At 39.9% G+C, this 25,956-nt stretch overlaps 1 protein-coding gene across 3 annotated transcripts in view; it reads left to right on the top strand.

Moving 5' to 3' along the window:
• The window catches only part of ATP10A (ATPase phospholipid transporting 10A (putative)), a 112,336-nt gene extending 92,591 nt beyond the window's left edge, over positions 1-19,745 (top strand). For 2 of the 3 annotated variants that reach the window (XM_017818518.1, XM_017818517.1), the window contains 10 exons: positions 34-160; positions 2,515-2,699; positions 4,049-4,370; positions 6,307-6,383; positions 10,162-10,287; positions 14,536-14,736; positions 16,945-17,025; positions 17,116-17,220; positions 17,561-17,748; positions 18,434-19,745. In XM_017818518.1, coding sequence (XP_017674007.1) covers positions 34-160; positions 2,515-2,699; positions 4,049-4,370; positions 6,307-6,383; positions 10,162-10,287; positions 14,536-14,736; positions 16,945-17,025; positions 17,116-17,220; positions 17,561-17,748; positions 18,434-19,139 — 2,118 coding nt within the window. In that variant the 3' untranslated portion in view covers positions 19,140-19,745. Of the gene's footprint in view, positions 1-33; positions 161-2,514; positions 2,700-4,048; positions 4,371-6,306; positions 6,384-10,161; positions 10,288-14,535; positions 14,737-15,348; positions 15,474-16,944; positions 17,026-17,115; positions 17,221-17,560; positions 17,749-18,433 lie in introns of those variants that run through there. The other variant, XM_017818519.1, reaches the window with a different exon arrangement.
• The last annotated feature ends 6,211 nt before the right edge of the window (positions 19,746-25,956 follow it).

Below are 25,956 nucleotides of genomic sequence, written 5' to 3'. Positions count from 1 at the left end.
ACATTGACTGTGCCCTCACATACTCTTAAATAGGTTCTCAGCAAAGAAGAGTATGCCTGTTGGTTAAAAACTCATTTAGAAGCAGAATCCTCTATTGAAAATCGCGAAGAGCTTCTGTTTCAGTCTGCACTGCGGATAGAGAAGAATCTGCATCTCTTAGGTAATGAAATGAGAGCTGGACATGAAATTAAAATGTGATAAAATTTCTGGAAGCTTGGCTATGAAATCTGTTTTTTCCCTTAAATTGTTTCTGACAGTACAGAAATTGGCTTCTTTGGGACTTTATTGTGGCTGTCATGTGAAGCATCACAAAGGAATGGGATATAATTAACATAGCAGACATACCCTGTATTCCTTGCTTCTGCCGTCATTTTATCACTAGTGAAATGAGTGGAGTATACCAGGGATGAATTTGACATAATATCATAAATGGGAACTGCTGCTCTAAACAAGAGGAGGACTTGGCCCAAACTGTCTACAGAATTTCATTAGCTTAGTGCCGCTTCAACATGTCAGAGACTTCCATGACTCCAGGGACACCAGAGATATGCATAAAGCAAGGTTCATAAACTGCATTTGTGAGAGGCATCAACTCTCATACACATCACTCTCAGCACATGCACTCAGGGCCTGTGTGTTCTGTGGCAAGGGTTTGCAGTTAAAATCAGTGTATGTAAAAAGTATTGCTCATACTATTCTGAGCTGAGATGTTGAAAGATTCTAAAATGTATGTATAGTCACTATTACTCCATGCATCCAACTGCTTTCTCTGGCGAAGAAACTGGGACAGCCACAACACTGTCAAAGAAAACAATCTTCACTAATTGCCAACATCCCTGTCTCTGGGAGACAGATCCACCTCACCCAACTTTTGATCTCTCTAATACAGATCTCTAAGGCTCAACATGCAGCCAATGGAGAGACAAAAAAAGAAAGTGCAGTTCATTTGATCTGTCTTAGATATCCACTTTAGGATTAGATGAATCATGCTTTGAAGTGTCTGGTTCTCTCTCCTGACTTAAAGGGGGGCATGAGTTGCCTAATTTGGACCACAGTAATCAATGCCAATCAGGCATTGGAATGGGTTGCTCAGGCTTTGGAATGGGCTGCCCAGGGAAGTGGTGGATTCTCCATCCCTGGAGGTTTTTAAGATAAGACTGGATGTGGCACTTAGCGCCATGGTCTAGCAACCCACGGCGGTAGTGGATCAGGGGTTGGACTTGACGATCTCGGAGGTCCCTTCCAACCCAGTTGATTCTATGATTCTATGAAAAAGATTCCGCCATGGTTGTACCTGTTGGCGCTGGCTGCACTCTAGGGTGAAAAAAAAAAAAAAGTGAAATTGAGCTGCCAGAAAAACAAGTGAGCTCTAGCCGGTAGTAAACTATCAGCTCAGTCGTTCCCCAAGAACCTCATACTGTGGTTTGTATCTTGCAATGATCAGTTATGATTAGGTTGTGGGAATAAGAAGTGAGACTGGAAAAGGAATATATTTTCCTTAGTTTGGATAATAATAGCTTTCCAAACATTGCCCTAAGAATGTGTTTTCACGCAAATGACTGGTGGACTTCTATTGTTAATTGTTTTTTTTTCAAGGAACAACCATAGGAATAATAAATAGCTGAGAAAAGTTTATTTTGTTTTTTCTGTTGTTCCAGGTAGTTTGCATGTCTGTCACCTCCTCACTCTCTAGTAGCTAGGCTTGCATTTCCTCACATTGAAATCTCTCTGACACTCAGTGGAGCACTGATGTATCAGTGGTTACACTGAGCTTGGTCCTGAGTGGCTTTTTGCCGCTTTTCATATATATGAAAATCTTGTCTCTGATTTATGTAAGCATAAAAAAGAGACCCAATCTCTTATAAACAGGTGAAAAGATACAGTGAAAGCATGAAAAAGACACATTTTACTTTCTCATCATGGCCAACAGATTTATGATTTATTTTCTGCTGTATCTCATTTGGCCACTAGTGTCTTTCTGCAAGAGCAACGAGCAGCAACAAGGCAGGAAAAGGTTTATGTCTGCAGCCTAATGTGCTGCTGCCAGGGTGCAGTCCTGCTGTCATTCCCCTTCAAAAGGGAGAAATCTCTAGTGACGCAGCCTCTTCTCACTGAGAAAAGGGTCTTAAGGACCCTTAAGAACTGAAATATCTCTGAGAACCAACATCCAGAAGAAATGATGAAGATAGCACAGAGCATAGAGACAATAAGCCTTGTGAACCTCTGGGACTAGAAGTGGCATCAAGTTGCTTTTGAAGTTTTGAATTCTAGATTTGCTGACTCTTGATGCAAGGGTTTACCCCTGCTACTTTCCTCTCCTCTTTCTCAATAGCCCCAAAAAACTGCCCAAATCTTGCAACCATTGGTAATTTAGCTGTTTCCCAATAAAAATGACTGCTGGGTGTTTGGGTTTTGTTTTGGTTTTTTTTAAATTCAAGTTTACAATTTCACGGGAACTGGGGAACCCTAAGTGTTCATTTAATAGAGAATATTTCGCTTTTTTTATATGCTTAGGTGCCACTGGCATTGAAGACCGTTTACAGGATGGTGTTCCAGAAACCATTGCAAACTTGCGCAAAGCTGGGTTGCAGATTTGGGTTCTTACTGGAGACAAGCAAGAAACAGCTGTTAATATCGCATATGCCTGCAAGCTACTAGATCATGATGAAGAAATCATCACTTTGAATGCTGAATCACCAGTAAGCAGATCCAATATACAAGCTTACCAGTGAACAAGTTTTGCCTTATTTTCAATTTGTACAACTAAAAATTTGATGGCTTTTTTTCCTTTCCCTCTTTTTTTTTTCTTCTTTTCCTGCTTCGTCCATAATTTTCAGGTAGGACACGTCTTTGAATACTTTTCAGTGAATCGTGCTTCTAAATCATAGTCTCATGTATCATAAATTTACTGAAGATATGTAACTTTGTATAGTGAATTCCACCATGAGTGAAAATATGCCATAGCAGCATAAATGCCTGTCTTTGGTATGCATTCTCAAAACATTTCTAGTTTTGTTTATTGGTACTAATGGGTCTAAAAGGCCTGTTATTAAACACATGTTGAGGAAAAAAGCAGCTGATAACCTCTTGAGAATTTGTGCTTTATTTTTTGCCACTGATATGTAGTATTTAGATAACTCAGTCATTCATGTTTTCTCAGGTGGCTTTTTCTCTGGAGATAGAAGCAATACTTAAATCTCGATGCTAACACTGAGAGGCAGAAAACCACATCTACAGTAATGCCTTGCTTCCTAATATACCTTTTCTAATACTTCTGAATTACTGATCTTTTCTGTGCTCAACTTGTTGCAAGCAGACAGTCACAAATTGGTTACTGATACAGTCTAACATACAAGGAACCAGACTGATAGTGCTATAGTCCTTAAATGAGGTGATAAAGTTGGACTACAGATCAGCAGAGGAGAGGTAGGCCATCAGTATCCAGCTCCAATTTCTTTCAAAAAGGAAGAAAAGATAACAGCATTTTCCGTTCTTGAGTTATCAACTGAACTGGTAAATTAATTTTCCATGTTTTTTTTCTTTTTAGTCATACTTTGCTGTAAGACCAATAGCATTTCTTTTAAATGTTCATATATTCTCAATAACATCTTTTAGTTAAGTATGGCTAGGAGAGAGAATTAAGCTTAAATAACCTTTAATTGGCCTTTAACAATGCATAACACTATGATCTGAGTTGTGGGCGTATACATAATGGTGTTCATCACCATACTTAACTTAGTACCAATTATATATCATTTCCCAGCACTGTTATTCTGAGAAGGAGCTAAAAGAAATAAGTTTAGCATACAATACTGCATGTTAAAGAAGAATTAGATTTTAAGCCTTTCTACTCCTTATTGTTGTCATAACTTCTGCAAGAATTGTGTTTGGAGCAAATAGAAAAGAAAATTTTTAGAAATTAAAACTTTAGCAGTGCAGCAAATAGAACACATTCCCCATATTCATTATGCCTAATCATGCAGCAAACAGAAGCCTTTGAATACATGTTCCTTTCTCTCAAGCATATTTATTTTGAATTTTTTTTCAGGAGACATGTGCTGTCTTGCTGGAACAGTGTCTGCAATGCGTAGAGTCTAAATTTTCAAACAACACAATAGACGAAGCTACTGGAAACATGACTGTTGGGTTCACCCCTCTCTATCCACCCTCTGCCTCTGTGCTTTCCAGCTTGGGCCTAGTGATTGATGGAAGGACTCTAGCTTATGCCCTGGAACCTACGCTAGAAGATAAATTTCTTGCACTAGCCAAGCGATGCCGTTCAGTACTGTGTTGTCGCTCTACCCCACTCCAAAAGAGCATGGTAGTGAAACTAGTCAGAGACAAACTCAAAGCAATGACCTTGGCAATAGGTAAATACCTCAGTTTAAACTAGCCTGTCTTGAGAGTTTTGATTTTTTTGACTTCCAGTAGGACCCTTCCAGCTTCCTCACAACTGAAGCAGACTTCCAGTTTTGTCTGAAAACATGTTAGACAGCTCAAACATATTTATTCTAACTTATTTAATGAAAACCAAAATAGAACTCTGAAGTAGTATTTGGGATTTCATCCTACAGAAGTTAGGTAATCAGAACCCAGATATGCTATGAGATTTTGACATGTCTGAACACAGCTGTGAAGACCTGGGTTAGCTGATGCTGTGCAAAGCACCATTTTGCAATCACTGTATTGCACAGAAAAAATGCTATGCTCAGTACTGTTTTGTCCAATCATGCTTAAACTCAAGGTTCTGTGTTTTTTGTCATGAATCAGCCATTCAGCACAGGGTATGACTTGACCTTGTTAGAACAGAGAATGGATTTACGACTGACATCATACCAACACCTACCCTTCTTCCCAGCTAATCACTCAATTGGCGAAGGGGCAGTCAGCCTGTCTTAAATTTGACAGGGTCTTCCATGTTTCCATGATTTTTACACAAGAAAAGTCAACCAGCTCTTCTTTCCCTATCTGAAATGTAGGCTCTTGTTGCATTAGAAGATATGATTGCAGCATATTTTGTCACAAACACACTTGCTTTCATCTACCTGTATTGGTTAGTCATAGCAGGAACACATGTGGGTTGGACCAGCCCATGAGTAACCCTAAGTACATGTAATAATTGCCAGACTCGTGTCACACCCTCATCACCAAACATGTGCTGATTATCATAATCCTCATGCTTAATGTATTATATCTTGCTCAATTATGCCTCCCTCCTACTGAATTTTTATCTGTGGCTGACTGACTGTGGACATAACCATTTGCATATGTTGTAAAAAATGTCTGGCTCCTTTACTTGAATTATCCAGAATGCTTAAAAACACTAGTTTTAGGAGACTGGGCAGCCGGTATTTTCATTCTTTCTGAGCATCTTGAGCCTAGGAATTGAGCACAAGCTCCTGTTCTGGCTTAAAAACCTAGCTGTATGCATCTTTCCTTTTGACCAACATGAGCTAACTCGGGGCTATGTCACACAGTCACAAAGACGTCAGGCGATCGGATACCGCTCTTATGTGTGCCAACAACAGGGAAACTGGGGAGAAGTGATGTACACCTCAGCCACTGAAGTTTTAAAACCAAGTGTCTTGTCATCAGCTAATAGGGTCTCATTTTCCACTAGTACATCATTTGTAAATTTAAGAGGTTCAGAATAGATACACGTCTCATTCTGGTATCCTTTCTATGGCACCTATCACTTGTGGTATCGTGAGTGGAAGCAGAGCAAGGAGTGGTAACTGTGCAACCATTCCAATTAAATCTACCAGTTATAGTAGATTTAATGGTAGATCTTGGACTGTAAACCCTAGTCTCTTGACTTTCTCTTTCATTCATCTACTTTTAAATTTTTTTTATTTATTTGTACTGTGTAGACATCCTCATTGGCTTTAGGCCTCCTTGCACATATAATTCTTAGTCATACCTGATTGCAGGCAGACAGTTAATCAGGAAGCAGAAGTATTGAGAAGCTCATTCTCAGCCTTCCACTGTTTTACTATTGGTGCAGTTCAGGCCCAATACTTGAACTAAAAAGAGACAGATTCGGTTTATTTTTACTTTTCTATGATAAAAAGGTCTACAAAGATCACAATGTCTTGGAAACTTTGCCCTTTGAACCTTATATTCCAAAGATATATCCTTTTCTACCCCACATCTCCCTTAATAAAGCCACCAACACTTAGTATACACTCCCCTTACTCTACTCAACCATGAGTAACAACTCAGTAACAACTGTTTTTCCTTTGATTTGTTGCTGCTAAGTGTTCCTGGTCTACTAGTGACAACAAATCTGTATTTTGTCATCTTTAGGTGATGGTGCTAATGATGTCAGCATGATTCAAGTGGCAGATGTTGGTGTGGGGATCTCTGGTCAAGAAGGCATGCAGGTAATGTTGCTCATTCAGTGGAAGGCACTCCTATGAAGGGGTGAAACAGGCACTTCCCACAGGTCAGATTGATCAAGCTGCCTCTGGGATAGTCAGCACAAATAAAGGAGAAGGAGCAAGTTGTGCTGAGGGGTGCCAGTTGTGTTTCATAAGGGTGCTTTCAGCTTAGGTTTGAGCTTGTGCTTGTTCTCAGATCTGTGGTGAGTTTGAACACACTATCTCAGAAAGTTCAACTTACCGGATCCCTCTAAGCAATATGATTAAAGAAATAATTAGCTAAATACTGGTTTAAAGGAGGAAAAAAGCTCAGCTATGCATTATTTAGGAAATAAAGGTTCATCTTATTCTGGCTTTTATTCTTCTCTCTCCTATATTGCTTGGGTATACTTCTGTGGAGTGGCTGCACACGACAATACAACTCATGCAGCTTATTTGCATGTGTGGTGGTGGCCCTTAGCCCAGCCACCCACACATCTCACTCACTCAACCTATTCAGACAGCAAAACAATGAAGAAAGAGGAAATTGCAGCCCTTTGCAGAACCACTGCTCCCTACACATTATACCAAGAGTTGGTTTTCTCCACGTTTCCTGTCACAGGGAACAGCAGGATAAGGGAACTTGCCTTGTATTCTTCTGGATGCATTCTGCCCCTGATTAATGTATTTACCACTGAATAAGAGGCACTTCTCTCATCCCCAGAAGAGAGGATATGTATGTATGGAATGTATTATCTATTACCTCCGCCTCCTCTACTGCTAGTGCAGTTCAGTTGCCACATTAGTACCAGACATGGCAGTAAGATGCAGAGAATGAGGAACATACCTCATTTCCACAACCTACCCTGTATTTGGGCAGACTGACTGCATGAGAAAATAGAATAGTTGAGTATATGTCAAAAGAGCTCTTCAGAGAAAGTGGGAAGTGTTTCCATCCTGAGGACCTGAGCAGATGAGCATGCTCCTTAACTTAGTTACCAGTGGGTGGTTCTCTGACCCACATTGCATTTTTTGCAATGCTGGATGGATGTTTTGCTCCAAAGAGAAGAGAGGCCTCCTTCCCACAGTACACACGTTGGCTATGGAGTTTTATTCCATGGGACTGTGTTAATGCTATAATTTATTTATTTGGATCAACACACAAACTTATGAAACAAAAATTTAAGTGAGCTATGAACTTGGGTGTCAACTTATGCATTTTCTGGCATGCAGATCACCAGAAGCTAGGACAGTACACTGGAGAAAAGTCAGTAGAGATTTTTCTTATTTATTCATGCACTTTTTCAATGTGTATGAATCCTTGAATCCTCTCTTGGCCATTCTTGAAGCCTGGATACTAGGGAAGACAGGGTTCAGCCTGACCCAGCAGAGCACTTACACTTGTTCTCCTTCTTCTGATCATCCAGTGAGTTCAATCAAAGTAATCTCCAGGGCGAATAAAAGGCCATCAGTGCACTTCAAACAGACAGTTTTCAGGGCTGTAATCTGTTAAGAATGGTTCTCCAAACATGTTAGCAGCTGTAAATTAGACTCAAAAAAACCCTACTGTAAAAATATTCAGATACTCATTGTGCATATGGCATCCCAGCCATAGACCTTGTGAGTCTGACTTTGGTGGCTGGAGAGAGCAGGAGAAAAGGAATTCTTGGACTAAGCTGATGCCAAGTTTATTTGTTGTTCCTCAGCCTTCATCAGGCTCTGAGAGTTCTGCATGACTTCTGCAGTATCACTCTGCAGGCAGTACAAATTCCAGAGAGCCCAGAGAAGACTGGTTTTGTGGGACCCCACCAAGCCTATCAGTTAAAAAAAGTCTCCCCCAAACTGCTTGGTCTTATCATCTCTTTCGAACTTACCAGCTCTTGCCACCTATGTATTCAGATCATTTTTTTTTGCTAATGCAAACATATAGTGCTTGTAGCATTTTTTTTGACTCCTCTCCCCTTTATGCCACTTTCAGTTGAGCTCATGCACTTACAACAACCAGTCCTCAAATGCCCCTGGCCTTTGCAGTTATTCAGATCTGAAAGCTATTTTCTCATTAACTCATTAAACTATCTGTTTTTTTCTAAATGAAAGTTTAACAGAGTGGAAAATGTTTATAGATCCCTTCCTTTTCTGCCAGGTTCTAAGGAATCATGCAGAACTCTCTACTATAAACAACTGTCAGATTCGTACACACGCAGGTACTCAGAAGGCGTTGAGCATTGAGATGTCCAAAACAGTAATACTCTCTGATTCATTTTCCTTCCACATTCTATGGAAGCATGTGGAGCATGATTCACTTTTTCCTGTGAAAAAGCTGGAAGAAAAAAATAAAACGTGAAAATCGAGGGGATATTTTGAGACTAGGTAAACATGCAAATGTAATTGGATAACACTATCTTCCTTACTGTGTTCCTCACTGCAATAAAAATGGAATAAAAAAAGAAAAATATCCTGACACTTCTCACAGTGTGCTGTGAAGTACTATGTTAGAAGCACCATCGAAGCCAGCGGGTTTGTTTTGACATTGGAATAGGCTGAGATGGTGTGAAGGACAAGGAAGCAGACATAGCATAGCTCTGTTCTCCTCAGACTGCAAGATAGCTGTATGTCTGCAAGACAAATCAGACTTCTGTGCTGGGTGGTTATAACAAGTGTGTCTCAGTACCTGAGAAATCCTAGAATGTGTCAACATATTAAAAAAATGTCTCAGTGCTTATATACATCTACTTCTTAAATTGCAATGCATTCCTATGCCTTCTCTTGCATACTGTTTTAAAGTTTATTTTAATAGCTTATACAAGCACTTACTTGGGAAAACGGAGCCCTTATGATGATTTACCAAGAAAGGGAATTACAAAAACTTAAAAGGAAAGATGTCTCATTTAAAAATACAGTCAAAATATACCCAGCAGAGTGTGATATTGCCCCTTTGGAGGTTTTCACCTTTCCTCATGTTTTTGCCAAATTGTGAAAAGAAAGATGATACCAAAATAGGAAATTAAATGTAAAACAATATTAAATGAAATCTTAGTGTGATCCTAGGGCTAAGGAAAATCATGAAATAGCTATGATAACACAAGAAGGTCTCATCTAGATGTACAGTACCCTGAAATTTAGTCAGAATTAGAGAGAAACTGGGTGATTCATTTTGTCAGTGTGATCTGACAGTCTGCACAGTCCCCTGGTAGTCTCATCTAGTGTATTTTTTTTCATATACAGTTATAGAAAATGCGCAATTTTAAAAATCCCTCAAAATCTCAGGACAGCCCAGTAAACTTCATAAACCAGCATAGCAAATGTAATTAAAACTAATCTTTTTATTGTTTTGTCTTTTAATGTCCAGTAATTATGATGCAACCACTTAATTGTACTTTTCCATTTTATTCTTTGGAAATTCATTTTGCCCTCTAAGCATACTGTAGTTTTCACAGAGAAAGATGTTACAGCCACCAAGATGTTCACACATAGACCCTGAGCCTTCATGCTCAGGCAACTGCCACTGCCAGCCTTTCTCCCTCCTCTCGCCTTTTGCTGTTGCTTTTCACCATCTGGAATGTAGACTGTAATCTTTGGGCGACGACCAGGTCGCATCGCATGTTCTGCCAAACTGCTGGGTTTGCTCACAGGTATTTCAAATCAAAGGAGCAATAGCTGCCTTTCATGTGCGCTGTAATGGATTTCATTCCTCATGAGTACAGTTTCTATTGACTGTATGAGTCGAGAAGATGACTAAATTCATTGTTGTTGTTGAAAGTGACGCTTTACAATAAGGATTCCAACTTTTCTTTCATTTAAGGCGGTGATGGCAAGTGACTTTGCAATCCCAAGGTTCAGGCATTTGGAGAAGCTTTTGCTTGTTCATGGCCACTGGTGTTATTCTCGACTCGCCAACATGGTGCTGTATTTCTTCTACAAAAATGCAGTAAGTGTTTGACTTGGAACCTTTGTAGCACCACATGTTTCCAGGGTTTATTTTGTGCTAAGTGAGCATTAGGTCAGCCTTAAAATGGTTTATTTGCGAAGAAATTTGCAGAGTTGAAAGACAGCTGGCTGCCATTTGCAGAAATACAGGACCCACTCCATAACAGCTACAGTGTGCTGCTGAATGTGCAAATTAGGTAACAGAAATAACAAGCACTGCTTCAGAGAAGTTTCTTTATAAAGTAGTTTTGCAGAATTTAGTTGGTTAGATACGGGAGTCTGTAATGCCAAAGCCACCAGCATTGGTCCAAAGTAGTGGCTGAATGTGTTTTCTCTTTCTGACCATATCTCATCATTGCTTATGAATCGCTGCACATATTCCCTAGTGAGTTGAGATAATTTGAGTCCTTTCTGTGTCTCAGATGCAGAAACTGGGAAGTTGTTTTCCTCATTTATCTTACACCCAACTAAGCAAAAGAGTGCATTAGCAAGGAAGCACACCATGGTAAAGAACAGACAAGGGATCTGTATTTCCTCCCTGGTGTAAGAAACAGGAGTGAATCCAGTACTGGGCATTGAGCCACTGGCAGCTCAACTCCTTCGCCTCAACAAAGGCCCTTTGCATTGATCTTGAAGTACAAAGATGATTGATTGAAAACTGCCTAACAAGACAACTAAGAACTCCACCAGCTGGGTGGCAGTCACTGACAGGCACATAGATTTGCTCACTTGCAACAGCTGCAAATCACCTTGGGAGCAAGGCATATGAAGAAGCAGGAAAAAGAGGAGAACTAGACCACTCACACCTCTGTTTGCTCCAGAGGGCAATATATGAATTGTGTGCAGGAGGCTGGATTTTATCCTCAGTATCAGAAAAAAAAAAAAAGTAGCTTTCAGTTTTGTAAAAGTTGCTTTCCAATTTTAATCTAATCCTCCGTTTTTATCAGGAGAAAACTATAATTTGCTCAAAATTTTGAACATCACAGGAGTACCTAAGTGTGTTAAAGAATTAATAAAGCATCTTTGTGTTAAAACAAGCATGTTAGAATGCCTTCTGTGGTCAGACCAGAAACTGCATGCAAATGTCCTTCCAGACACAGAAGAAAGAAGGGACTTTGCGGTCTGAGGTGCTGCCTGAGTCAGAACTAGCAAGCAGATTCAAGTAATGCTGCACTGAGTGGAGAGACACCAGCTGAAGGACAGCAGTGAAATATGTGCCGGTGTTCAAAGGCCTGAATTTTAAGGCTTGATCCTGAATGATGCCGAACATCTGTACTCCCACCCGCAGTGCTGGATATTTCAAGATACCAATTGACGGTATCAAATCTGAACTTCCAAGAAGTGTATGCATAGCCATCTTATATCAAAATAATAGCTAAAAAAAACAGAAGTAAAAAACATAAGACATTCCAGCAATAAGCAGTCAGAGATGCCATTTATACGTCTACATTTTTGTTCAGTTTTTTAAAATCTTCCATTTTCTTTGGTACAACTCCCCTTGATTACAAGTATTATTTTTTATGCCAGTTTTAGTAAGACATTTTCAGACGCTCTCGCCTCACGGCTAGAAAATAACTGAGAAAATCTCTTTGTGTTGGCTGTGTTTTGACACCCTTTAGAGCTTTCTGAGAAATACTTGTTGCTACTGACTCTAAAGCTGTAATTGGGTATCCAGCATGTAGCCATGAATATGTCTGACACAGTGCCTGCCCTGAAGGAAAGATTATTATAAAAGGAAATGTATGAGCACCTGATCCCTTTGCAAGGAGACTATTCTGGATGATTCTCCACAGAGACTTGAGATAGCTACACTGCAGATGTTCTGCAAGTTTTCTGTTTCTTCAAGTGTGTTTTTTGCCATTTGTTCATACTATGAAATTCTCCGTTCTCCAGTAGAACCTGCTTAACTCAAAGTTTAAACTCCACATTGCTGCAAAAGCCATTTGGAAACTTCGATGACTTATACAAAAAGCTGTTTGGCTTGGTGGAGACGATAAAAATACAAGTAAAATATAAACTAATAGAAATATATGAGCTTGATGAAAAGGGATTTCATGTAAACAAAATTCTACTTCCACAAGCATGCACATCTTCCTCTTTAGACATTATCTCTGCAAGACAGCACTGAACATTTTTTGACATCCTCTTCATTACCTGAGAGATTCTGTCTGGGACCACATTTCATAAAACAGTCTCATCTGGCAGGGAAAGAAAGGAAACCTTTTTTATTTAAAATCTTTACCTAAATTTGTTTTGTCTTATTCAGGGGGGTAATGCACAGAAGCAAAAGAGAACATGTTATCTGAAATTGAATTAAACACTTATTTAATACAAAATAAAATTTCAGGGGAAAAAAGTCTAATTTAAGCTTGGCTGCTGAAATTTCATTTGTTTGTACAGCTTTCTTCAACAGTACTGCTGAGACCCATACTAGAGGTGCAAGTAAAATTTTCAGCTGACTGTATTTTAATCAAACTACCCATTTTTGTCAGAACCAAACTGTTTCCAAGAGAGGTTACTATTAGCAAGGCTCTAGAGAGAAAATTTCTTAGTTCCTGGATTAGCTGCATTTTCTTTTATTTTAAATGAGTGAGAGAAAGGTATCTAAACTTATGTATTTATAGCAATTTCTTTTTGAGAAATAACGCAAGGAATTTTGTTTGGTTTTGGGTGTGGAAAGGAAATAATTTTCTAAATATGTTCGATTTTGGAATGAAATTGCCATGTCCCACCCAACTGTACTGAAGCTTTGGTAACTCAGTTTGGGCCAGAGGAAGATATTTTTCTTGAAAGGTATTTACAGAAACATTTCTAGAGATGATCCTTAAAAAAATACTACCATTTAACTTTTAATAGGTTAATTTATAGTATGAGCTCGCAAACAGTGAGATGTATGTTGCCTCTGATATACAAGCCACTTCAATGTAGTATGCAAACATTACCCGAGCATATGTCTACCATATATATACACAAATATATATATATACGTTTGTGTACTGCAGGACTGACCTTCTTACGGTGTGGCAATTTCACTTCACAAGATAGGCTTACTTTCTTTACAGCAGCTTTCACTGACTAAGCAGACCATAGACATTTTTTCCTCCTGTGTTTAAATTTCAACGACATTTTTGCGCACAGATAGAACAGATCTATATTTTCCACTGTATATCTAAAATTCGTGAAGGGTTAATGTTCTCCACCTAGCTGAAAGCTTTTTGAGAACAGAATGCAAAAAGAGGAGGAAGTGAAAGGAAAGGTCATGTCATTTCCCTTCTTCATGGTTAAAATGAGGAAAACCCTTGAGGAACAGTTTCCAACATTTTTCTAGTTGCCTTTCGTTTAGTGTTAATCACTTTACAGAGAATAATAAAAATTGTAGTTTTAGGAGAACCAAGCCTGGAAGTTTATTTCCTTTTCTTGGAAGCTGCCTGTCTTTTCCTAGGCCTCAAATCCTCCATCAACAGGTGAGGTTAGCACCTCTCCTGAGCCCTAAAACCCTCAAGATTCTTCATGCTGAAGAGAGTGTAGAAGAAATCAGTTGTGTAGTTTGTTTTTTTTTGGGTGATTCCAGCCCACCTACACAAACCATCCCCCTGCAGCTGCGTATGCAGATGATTTCTTTATAGAGCTGAAGAGTAAGGGAGACTGAGAAATCTTTACAGCACTGCTAATTTGCTAAATGTCAAAATACAGAGATAGAATAGTTAAGACAACTTTTCTAGACCTTACAGTTTAATCTTCCTTGCTGCGGCTGGTCTCGTGTTGGCCTTGCTAAAAAGCTTTTCATTTATCTATTGTAGACCAGAAAAGCCTCTCAAAACATCTCAAGCCAGCAAAGGATATTATTATGGAAATGTTTGTTCTTATAATAGTCATGTGAGTGCTATGACATCAGTATTCATATACCTAGAGGTCAGTGGTGGTTGGGAGAGCTTTTTACAGTTAGTTAAATTGCACCTCAGCATTTCACTTGAACCGAAAGTTAATTTTATGTGAAGTCATCCCTGATGCCTGAGATCTGAGGTTCCAGCAGCACAAAGGCTTGCAGGCATGCCAAATGTTTGCATCTTAGCTAAGAGGTCCATACATCAGGAAGTGAGTTAGACTAGGTATCCTCAGAAGGATTGTTCATAAGTTTAGCATTCATAGATAAGTCCTTGCAGAAACTGAAATTGGAATCGTTTCAGAACACAGTGGGATGATGATCCTCCTTATCTTGTTGTATTTACAAAACATCATTTTGTTTCAGATGTTTGTGGCCCTTCTCTTCTGGTACCAGTTCTACTGTGGATTCTCTGGCTCATCAATGATTGACCAGTGGTATCTCATCTTCTTTAATTTACTCTTCTCTTCTCTTCCACAACTCATCACTGGTGTTCTGGATAAGGATGTGCCCGCTGAAGTGTTAATTGCTGTACCTCAGCTTTATAAAAGTGGACAGAATATGGAGGTAAAAACTTCTTGCTTATTGTGATTTCTTTACTAAACATCTTTAGTTTCAACTGAAAACCAACCCAGGTCCCAAAGGCTAGATGACTGATAAAAACAGTCTGAGAAGTCAGTATTATTATTTTGTGATATTTCTTATCTGAGTCAAAATGTCAAAAGTATGCTTAAACAAAAAATGAAACCAAAACATAAACAAAACCACCCCCCTTCCAACAAATGAACAAAAAACCCCCAATCAGCTGTATTTTTAATATGTGACGAGAGAAGGCTGGATGCTTTAAGTCAGTCTAAGCTGAACACCTCCCAGGCTCACAAATAACCATAAAGGTAAAACAGATTGCACCTTGCAGCTTAGTGCTTTCACAGAATAACCTCAAAGTACTTACTCAAAACTTCAGGCCCCATCCCTTTACAAACAGTCTGAAGAGAAAGATGGCTTTGGGAGTAAGCATGGTCGATAGACTTAGTCTCTGAGGGAGGTAGTCACCAGCAGATGACAGATTCAGCTGAAATATCTGTTGAAAACACCTCATCCTCACCTGCTTGAATTGTACAATGAAAACAGAAGGAATTCCAGGAGGGATTCAAGCCAAACCATTTCTGGTAATTACAGGTACAGTGTACTGTGGGAAATCTTGCTGCTTGGCAAAACTATCCATACAGAGACATTCCTTCCAAGGAAAAGCCTTCTTAAAAGTGTCTGACATTGTGTCTTCTGAGAGGAGACAGTGAGTGTTTTTTACCTCTAAGTGTACACCTACATTTGGTACCCCACACATGTAGTGGCATTGTAGACACCGTCCTGGAAACATGAAAAGAGCATTTTAGTGTAACTTATTTTTAGTCTGTTAGTCCAAGTTCTGTCTTTTTCATCTGTTGTTTTCCATTTTCTATATTTCTTCTGTTCCAGTGCATTGCACTTTAAAAATCTGTAATATTAATACCTTCCTTTCTTGCATATTTTTAAGGTGATAGAAATCTTGTAATGGCTTAAGCTTGTTGGGAGGTTGTGTCTATCTTCAGCTGGCAAACTGAGAACTCTCCCAGGTTCACAGTACAATTATTTCTCATAGACAAGCCCAGAGATCACTCTAAGGTTTTTTTGGAATCTATTGGTCATATTCTTCACATAATTACCTAAAAAGGTATTTTAAAAACTTAAAAATCCTGCTTCAGGTAGGATCTCTTTCAAAAAATTATCACCAATTTGAAGCCTATAGAATTACAGAATAATTTAAATGGCTCTGGAGGCCATCTGATCCAGACCCCTGGTCAAAACAGCTTCAAACCTAGATGAAGTTTCTCAGGTCTTTAACTAGTCTAGTTTTGAATGTCTCCAACAGTGGTAATTCCATAGTCCCTCTGAGCAACCTGATGCAGTAATTAACTACGTGTTAGTTCAGTAAGCTAAATATCACCATAATTTTTTCCAAGCATCTTTTAATTCCCATTTTTAGGCTGCACTGATATTCTCCATAAAGGGAAGGAGCCCTGATGAATCTAGTGGTTTGAGATGTAGACTATATCCCAAAATTAAATAAAACTTTTGCCATTTACAAACTATTTTTTCTTATATCTGGGTACTTTATATGACCATCCATACCTCTGCAATTGTATAGTTCTTTAAACCAAAATGTTAGTTTAATATTGTTTTTAGCAAGCAATTTTCTGCACATGCATAGAGATATATGTATGTATGTTTTATGTACATATTTGTAACATATCATACATTGATACATGAATTACCACTAAAGCTTGACCTTGTGTATCTTCTTCTCTAAGTATATGTGAATTTTCTGGTTTCTCTTTTGTGAATAAATACTCTGTGCTTGTGTGTATGTGATGTAGAAGCCATTTATTCATGTTCTTAAAACTCTCAGAGCTCCTCCTGAAATCAGCAGTCTAACTGTAGTGCATAAAATTGGGCACATTCATAAGTGTTTCCTGGCCTGAGCATCAGTTTACACCCTCTGCCAGGAAAAAAAATAAAGAAAAGAGGCAAATTACTTTTATCCCAGAACAGAGTGACTTGCAGGTAGACTCTTCAGGCTTCATCCCCCAGGTTAGCTGAGTGATTGGTGAAGTTATGAAGGTATTTGCCCAAGCCCTTAAAACTGCCCAATGAAATATACCCCTCAAAATAACTATCCTGGCAAATAGCATTTTCATTATGATCTGATTTTTCTTTTTTTTTTTTTTAATGGCACAGGAGTACCAACCACACATGTTTTGGATGAACATGATTGATGCTATGTACCAAAGTCTGGTTTGCTTCTTCATTCCCTATTTTGTAAGTGTTTGGTTTAAGCCTTTCTGTTTTAAGCATTTTGAGGAGAACTGGCAATACAGCTTAGGCTAAGTTCTGTCTCCTTTCTTACAGACTTACTATGATTCGGAGGTGGACATCTTCTCCTGGGGAACTCCCATCACCACAATAGCTCTTTTCACCATCATACTGCATTTGGCTATCGAAACCAAAACTTGGGTAAGGTACCCGCAGCCTACACTGAAACTCACTGGCATGTACATAATTCTTCTCTTAGTACTATCTTTAAAAAACAGAAGATTGTTGTTTCTTTCCCTCAGCATATTCTATTTTTAGTAAGCATTTTGAACAAACATGAAAAAGGTTTTAAACTGTGATCTGCAAACAGCTTTGTAGAGTTTTATCTATAATAAGAATTTTTAAGTATACAAGGTTCTAAACTCTGCTTTGCATGGATTTGACTCCAGAAATTAAGTTTTAATTAAGAGTCACAGCAAATTTCTCAGAATATAAAGATTCATTATACTTTTGTTGTTGTTTTTTTTTTGTTTTGGTATAGACTTTTCTCCACTGGTCATCTTGCATCTTTAGTATCATTTTATTTTTCTTTGTGGCTCTGGTTTACAATGCTTCCTGCCCAGTCTGCCATCCTCCATCCAATCCCTACTGGACTATGGAAAGGCTGATGGGAGACCCTATATTCTATTTCACTTGCATTATATCACCAGTCGTTGCATTGCTGCCCAGGTATTGTATCTTCTCTCATATCTTTTCTCATATATGAAGGCACTTTATGCATGTGATTGGGAGGGCAAGAAACATTGCTTTTTCCACTCCCTCTCTTTCATTTTGCCTTACCAGCCAAATCAGTTTTTTTCAGCAGCTGATTTTATGAAGCCAGGTTGTCTAACCTATTCTGTGCTCCTGACCACAAGAAAAGACCACAGCTCATGGCCATAGACCGCAGGATCGGGATAATTATAGACTGTTGGTTGAACTTCCTGGCCATGCAGAGATTTGCTACCCTATGAGGTTTTCTGTGATGCTTCCGGATTCAATCCATCCTCACATAAAGTGCACAGTACAGAATTTCTGATAGTATGTTGTAGACCTACTTGGTTATTTGTGGATGTAGGAGGCTGATTCCCATTGCCTTTGATTCCTCACCAGGAAGGATGAAAGACTGTGTGTAATCACAAGGTGGATCACTGGCTAAAGACATAGATTTATTACTCTGCTTGTTATTAATCAAAATATTAGCATAGCACTCAGAGCTTTCCATCTGCAAGCTTGCTTGTGTCAAGCATAAGAAAAACATATAGAACATTCTTATTTTTCTGTGTTGTACTTTTGTCTTGAATATTTTCTCTTAATAACATATTGGGTATTTCCTTCTTTCATTTCTTTTCACATGCACATTCTCCTCTTGCAGATTCCTGTACAGAACCCTTCAGGGAACACTATTCCCAACCCAGCTTCAGCTTGGACGCCAGTTGAGTAAACTGTCCCCAGAGATTCGCACCCAACTTCTGACCAAGTTGAATGTAAAGGAGACGATACGTCAGACACAACCCTTTGCAGACAGTTTCTCACCAAGCCTTGGCTCAAATGCTAGTGATTGTTATAAGGCTAATAACCAAAGCACACCTTTGCCAACATCTCCTCAAACAAGTGAGTCACTTTTCCAAGAGCAAACAAAGGCAGAACATAAAACAGATCAGACTGTGGCTGTCTCTCCCCACGGTGCTGTATTGTATGGGGAAAACAAGCTCCCCTCATCAGCAAGTAGTCTGGAAAGGTCCATGGGATTTCATGAAGTTAGATGCGGCACTTCAGAGGTGGAGTCGTTGCCTGTGGCAACAACATTCCCATGGAGCTCAGCAGTCGACCAAGCAGACTTCAGTTTGTTGAAGTGGATCACATCAACTCCACTGTTCAGTCACATTGGGACTGTTTTGCAGGCATCGTCAAGCAGTTTACAAAATGAAACACAGGACAGTATGTGTGTGCTTGGCTCTTCTCTGCATGTGGACTTCAAAGGCTTAAAAGAACAGAGCTCAAATAACTTGCAGGACAAAATGAAAGGAACCCCAACTGATCACTGTAAAAATGACAATTCCGAGACCACCTTTTTATGATGTGGGCCGTAAATATATTTATATATTTTCTATTTGCACACATTTATAGTGAGATTACTCTATTTGTTTCCAAAGGTGAAACAGAAGATCAAAGGTACAGAATGATTATTTAAGAATGTTTAAATACAGTATATTGAAATAAGAGCTTTAAATATGAAAAGAAACACTTGAAAGTTCCATATATTGTTTTATTTTTTCATCTCATTTTGTAAGGAAATGCCATCTCCTTGTTTTTCAGATGCTTCTCTTTTATTCTGACACATACTGTAAAAGCAAAGGATCTATCTACCATATTCAAAAGGATTAGATTCAGCAACAATTATTGATATCATTATAGGCCATTTAGTAATTAAGGAGGAAAACCATGATAATAAAGAGTTACTGTATTCCATCCATCATTTGCTTGCCAGGGTGTTTTGTCACTGAAGCAACCCATTAAGCAAAGCTATGGAATTATTATACACCTCTCTGTAAATGTTAACAGTATCTTACCAACGCATTAATAATACTGGTATTTTATAAATGACACCATGTTCTGATATTGCAGCCATAGTATTTTATGTGTCATGATAAAACAATAAATAAATAAGCATCCATATTGCAAAATGACTTCCCAGTCTGGTGTTAATTGTAAGTCAGCCCTTCGCTTGGAGTAGGTAGCATTTGTCTGGGCATAGCCTTGCATCAGGCTGTTCAACTTCCAACAAAAAGCTGCTGCTTGTTTATGAGGGAGGATTTGGTGGCAAAGAACTGGTATATTGTGTCTGCTGTAGCATTTGAGGTGGGAAACCTGTGATCTGTGCTGGAGCACTACCATGAGTAGGCTGCTGTTGCTTAAGAGGTCTGTCCTGCTTGCTGCTGGGGTGGAGGACCGGCAGGGTGGAATTTTGTTAGGCACCTTCGCTGTTGTTTCAGCCAGGTTAAATCGAGTCCTTGGGGATGGTGAAGGGGAATGACCAGCTGCAAGGGTGCAGTGCTATGCAGAGTATTTGAGCCTGGTCTAAAGCAGGCTAGCTCCAGTCCCAAAGGCAGGGAGCTGCTTTCTGAGCTTACGCCTGAGCCATTGCTTGTGAATCACAAACTGCCACCGGTACGTGGGTGTGCAGCTGCACTGTGCCAGCCCGGTGGATCCTGGGGAGTTTAGCCTTGGAAAGCTGGTTGGTTCTTTCATACCTGGTCACCATGACCGCGCATGAAGCAGCTGCTGCACTTCTTTTCCTCATCACAAGTTTTTGGATGGCCTTTGCCTTCCTCGCCATCGGTTGTGTAAGGCCAGAACTTGTTCATGATATACTCTGTGCCTGGCAACCTGCCTCCCATGTGGATTGCCTCAGCATGGTAAGACACGGTGCCTACCATCTGTCACTTGCTAATCTACTCAGGATCTTTTTTTTTCTAAAGATTTATACACTGGCCTCTTTCCCAAAGGCTGAATTGATAATATGATCCTGTAAAATGCCAATGAAAGGGAGAGATGAAAGCAATGTAAATAAGAGCAGTCAGTCTGTAAATGTGTTACCCTGATGAAACATGACACATCCACACGTAGCTAAACTGCATTTTGGGATTAGAATTGACTAGAGACAGGGCAAAGACGCTAAGGGACTTGCTATTGCAGTCTCCTGTGAATAGCTTTTAGCACATGATTGAGTTGAAAAAAATGAATGTGAAGCAGAACCTCTTCCTTTTACCCTTCAGTTAAAGAGGAACATGGGTTTATGTGTGTAGATTTTAGCGGAGGAAGGCACACCTAACAACTACTTTGTTACTGACTGAAAACTCTTGACGTTGCTCTGCTTTATATTAATTGTGATAAAAATGGTACAGTTAGTGGGCACATGGTTTCCACAAAGGTAGGTGGGCAGATGCCAACACAAGCCAGGAGCCTCTGGGGTGTCGGTGTTGACACACACCCTCCAGTCACTGGGAAGGGAGCCTGCAGGACTCAGCTCAGCTGTAGACTGCCTTTGCAAAGGTCTCTAGTCGGGTGAGGTAGGCCCAGACATCTCTACTTGCTCTACCAGCCTTCTCAGTCTTGATAGAAACTCTGTTGGGATGACTTTGTAGGTAATTTTTTGCAAGGTTAGCTGGCTGTATTTAACACAGACTGCGCAAAGATTGCCATTGTAAATAACTTATCTGTGTGGAGCTTCAGTGTCTTTTAATGTCCGAGGGGAAATTGAATGCCACTTTGAAATGTGTAAATATTGCCATCTGGTTAGAAACCTTCATCTGCTTGTAAAACAGGATATCACAGAAGGACACAGTATCAATATGATGTGGGCAGAATTCATAGGTTTGCAGGGCGTTAAATTCAGTCATAGCAGGAGCTTACCAGGGATGTCACATGTGTGTGCCCTCTATCAGTTACTGCAGCAGCCTCAACAGCCTGGTGAGGCTCTCTCGAGCTTTTTGACTCCTCTGCATCTTTCCACAAGCAGGGTTGGTGTCCCACAGGCCTTCATGGGACTTACCTCATGCTGGCAGCAGAAAGGCCTGGAGCATCACTGGGCTTTTGCTCAGAGCTCTATGTCATTATATTCTTTTCAAAAAGAACCTAAATTCCTCTCTGGTCATGCCTTTGTGATACAAAATTCAGTTTAGTTGTTGTGCTTTCAGTGTTTCAAAGACTATTTGTGTAGGTAAGGCGTAAAAGGGTTCCTTTGGGACAGCGAGGTGTTCCTGCATTGCCAGATAGATCGGTTAAGTTGCCACTGTGAGTATAAAAGTTGTACATCTGCATCATATATTTAGGGAAACTGTAGATCTAGAACCTCAGCTGCTACAACCACCATAGCCCCTCTAATGTCTGCAAGCTGACTTACCCCAGCTGGGAATCAGGCCTCAATAATTGGTCTATTTTGTTGCAAAATAATAAAAAAAAATTCCTTAAAAGTATATTTTGAAATGCCTAAGGTGTAAATATTCCCTTCATACTAAAAGATAAAATATCTTTATTATGGCAGCAATCCTTAAAAAATGTATGAATTTAATCTTAAATAAACTAAGTAATCCTGCTGACCTTAATGGAGAAGTGGCCTCAGCAGGGTTGCTTGTGTGCCTACAGATAAATAGGAAAATTTGCCACACTGAGGCCAACATGTGCCAAATCTAAATAGTGAGTTACCTAGAGGCACAGAACTAAGTCAGTAGGATGTCAGGAAGCAAGTTGAATCCATTTTCTTTTGGGAAACACATTGTAAAATCATATATTTATATATATGTAATTTAAACCACAATTTTGAGGGGGAAAAAACCAAACAGATTTCACATTTTGAAAGAAAATATTAGGCAAACTAATTATTTACATTTTAAATCAGTTCTCTCTTCAGCTGCCAGAAGACAAACACATCAAAGCATGTTACTTGCTGGGCTTTAGTGCTTGTCAACATTTTGAAGCTGCGATTAATATTTGAAACATTTTAGCTAAATAAATACTAATTGCCTTTTGAAGCTGTATACATTGATTTTAATAAAATAGCAGTAAAGTTTTAAAGTTATTCCTGTTGGTGCAGTTGAGCAGTTGTTATATCAGGCAAAATAAAGCTTTAAATTTGTGAGGCAAATCCACAAAAAGCATGCAGCTATTTATTAAAAGATTCCACAAGGCAATTAAAACAATACCTGTGCTTGGTCTTTTACCAACAACAGCCCCCTGTACACTGTTTCAAATATTTGCAGTGAACTCAGCAAGCACTTCTACATCTGCTCAACATTGCTGGCTGAAGTAGTCCAGATGAAATTGATGACTGAGAAGAAGCGACTTGTGAATTAAGCATCACAGTGTTCCATATATCTTACTCTTATTTATGTGAACCAACTTCTTGGCGATTTAACCATTTTAAAATTTCTTCTGGATATGTTTTACAAACAGCCAGAACTCTTCTATCAGGTTGACACTCTAATCTCAGAAATCATATCTCCCACATATACCAGGGCACTAGAACAGGGCACATAAATGTCAAAACAGGAGGAAAACAATGCACCAATATGTTTCTCAAGATTTTCCAGCTATACATCGCTGCTCTGGGTGCCCAGACAGTCATGAACCTGCTTGCCACTCTCCTGCACAGGTTGGGAAACCACAACCCTACTCCCTGATTAAAATTTCCTCAGACCCTTTCAAATTATTCAAAGAGACTGCTCTTGCTTCTATTATATAACTTCTTCAACTACCTTGCACAGAAGCTTGACTTGTCATTTATTCACACCCAATTCACTGCCAAGGGCAGCAGTCCATGCTTGCTCCCAGTACATTTCCTGAAGGCTGTGCCCACTTAATCAGCAAGTACTGCTTTGTTATGCCTTGAGCCACCTTTCTAGTGTCATGATCACTTTTTGCTCTACTTCAGGCTTATACATCCTAAATATTATAGGCTGACCACCTGATGCACATACAGCAGATAGGTAGGATTTGAGGTTTATCCATTAAAATTGCTTTATGAAAGGGTTTTGCACAAATACTGGTTTCAGTATGTGGAGATGTTCAACTTAAACTCTGTCAGAAGTGCATGTGGTTGAATCATCTGGGATTGACAATTCATAAAACAAACATAAAATCTGCATCAAAATTTGAACTAAATAAATGAATTTTTAAAAGCCTCATGTTTTTGCAGCAGTTAGTTCTTGATTCAGACTGATCTGTGTCTTGGGCATTGTTCAGTCCAGCATTAAATTCAGCACTGTGCTTTTGTAACAGTGCAAGTGGCAGTTCCAGAAAATTATTCTGTTACAAGCCATGAGCTGTGATGGAGCAGTAGCAAGTATATGCCAAAGACACTGCAGAACCTTCTAGAGAAAGGGTCATGCAGATGTAGCAAAGTGGAGAAGGAAAGGCACTGTTGCATGCTATTCCTAAGTCCCAAGGCTGTTGGAGAGATGAGGGGATCTTCAGAGTTTTCCAGCCACATTGGTTTTGCCTTTGTGAAGGTTCTGCACATCTTCCTTTCTGCCTGCTGGTGGACTTTACTCCATGGGGCTTAAATTTCACTAGAGCTGCACCACAAGCGAATTTGACATGTTACTTGCAGCTGAGAATGGATAATGGGATTGGATGCCAAACTAATGATGACTCGGATGGAGGTAGGTTGGCACTTGCTTTGCAAACAGGAACATGCTGGCTGTGCCCTGGTCAGGAGCCTTCCCAAACCAGGGACCAGGGCAGGTCCCAGTACTAGTTCCAGTGTTCCTCCCTGTGTCAAAAACCAAGGCGGGAGCCAGAGCAGCGGGGACCCCAGTGCCCACCCGTGCACACAGGATGCAAGCAGCCCTCCACTGCTCACTAGGCTGAGACCACAAATTTGCTTGCGGTGTCAGGGAGAACTTTGGGCTGGTAGTGACTGGGAAGAGAAGCAGCAGATAACATGGCAGGGAAACTATCTGCTCCATGAGGAATCTCCTGTATATTGCATAAATGACTCCTTGTTTCTCTCCCATGCTGATATAAATCCTGAGCATTGGAAAGCCCCTGGGATGGCTGCACTTCTGGCACTTAAAGACACTATGGGGAGTCCTCTGCTGCCATCTGAAGGGGCCCCTTGAAGCACATATACATGATGTTGCTGCACTGTAGGTACAGGCACCTTTTCCATTAGCAATAGCTCCAGTGGTCATCTCATGTGCCTCTCCTGAGGGTTCTTCATGCTGAAGGAGACTGCATGATCACAGCCCATGTATCTTCAGTTGAAAAAAAACCAGCATAATGTTTTGCCCTGGCTTAAGAGTTCAACAGGGAAAGATGTAGAAGTGTCTCTAGGTCTGGAAAACCGTATCAAATTGAGTGTTTTCCAGCTGTCCTGGGCTGCGAAACCCTGTAGTGTATCACACATTCAGAGGGATCACTGGTACTTTGTTTGCTTCAAAATTTCCTGGAGTTTCCTGTGGGAGTGGCCACCCCTAAATCTCAAAATATAGAATTAGAAGCAGTTGTTGAAAATGGTAACAGTGCCGTGAAGAGTGTGCTTAATTTACATGGGAAAAGAGCAGTTAAAAGAAAGGACTAACTTTTAAGGAAGGTTTTTCACACAGCTGCATGAGGAATTATCTCTATTTTGAACAGCAGCTTCCGTGTGTCTTTAAGTACAGCTTTTTGCTCCGTGCAGTAATGTCTCCCTGATACATGAAGTCCAGCACTACATAAATCCTTTCAAGAGGAGGTTTAGCATATTATAGCCAGGGCAGACAAAGACAGCCAGGTCCTGCAGCCAGCTCTGCTGGTGGAAGGACTTTAGTTGGGTCACCTATAATAGTCCTGTTTCATCAGCCTATCTTGCATGCGCCTGCCTATGATGTAGCCCTGTGCAAGGTATGACTAAAGAAGAACCTTCTTAAAAGGAGATTAAAGACATCAACATTTAGCTTGGTCATGGCTGTTGCTGCAGCGTACCTGGAAATATACAATGCATGGAAATACACCATGCATGGAAATAGTCTCTTAGTGAACACAAAATGCTTGGAAGAGCCCTCTGAGAGACTGGAAAAGGTGTCAGTGAAGAGCTGGCACAAGGCAAACAAAAACCACTCAAACTGGGTGGAGTGCCTGTTCCCTCAACAGGGAGACGTGTTGGCACTTTAACTTCTCTTTATTATCTGGGCAGTTGCCCTCCCTAGCCAGGACAGAGTGCGGGTTTCCAGAGGCAGTGTTGACTCAAAACTGGACCAAGGGGCCTCTCACTCTGGCCCTGCAATCCTTTGACACAGCACTGCTGTAGCTAAAGTTAGCGTTTCCTGGCCCAAAATTCCCAGTGGTATATTATTCGTGCTTATTCATCACATTTTCCAAAAGCTGCAGGTTTTAAAGTTTCTGGTTTATTCCTGG

The sequence above is a fragment of the Lepidothrix coronata genome, unplaced genomic scaffold (genome assembly GCF_001604755.1).
Source record: "Lepidothrix coronata isolate B3197 unplaced genomic scaffold, Lepidothrix_coronata-1.0 Scaffold68, whole genome shotgun sequence".
Taxonomy (NCBI): domain Eukaryota; kingdom Metazoa; phylum Chordata; class Aves; order Passeriformes; family Pipridae; genus Lepidothrix; species Lepidothrix coronata.
Note: the sequence above shows the minus strand (reverse complement) of the source record. Positions and strands in the feature narration are given on the sequence as shown.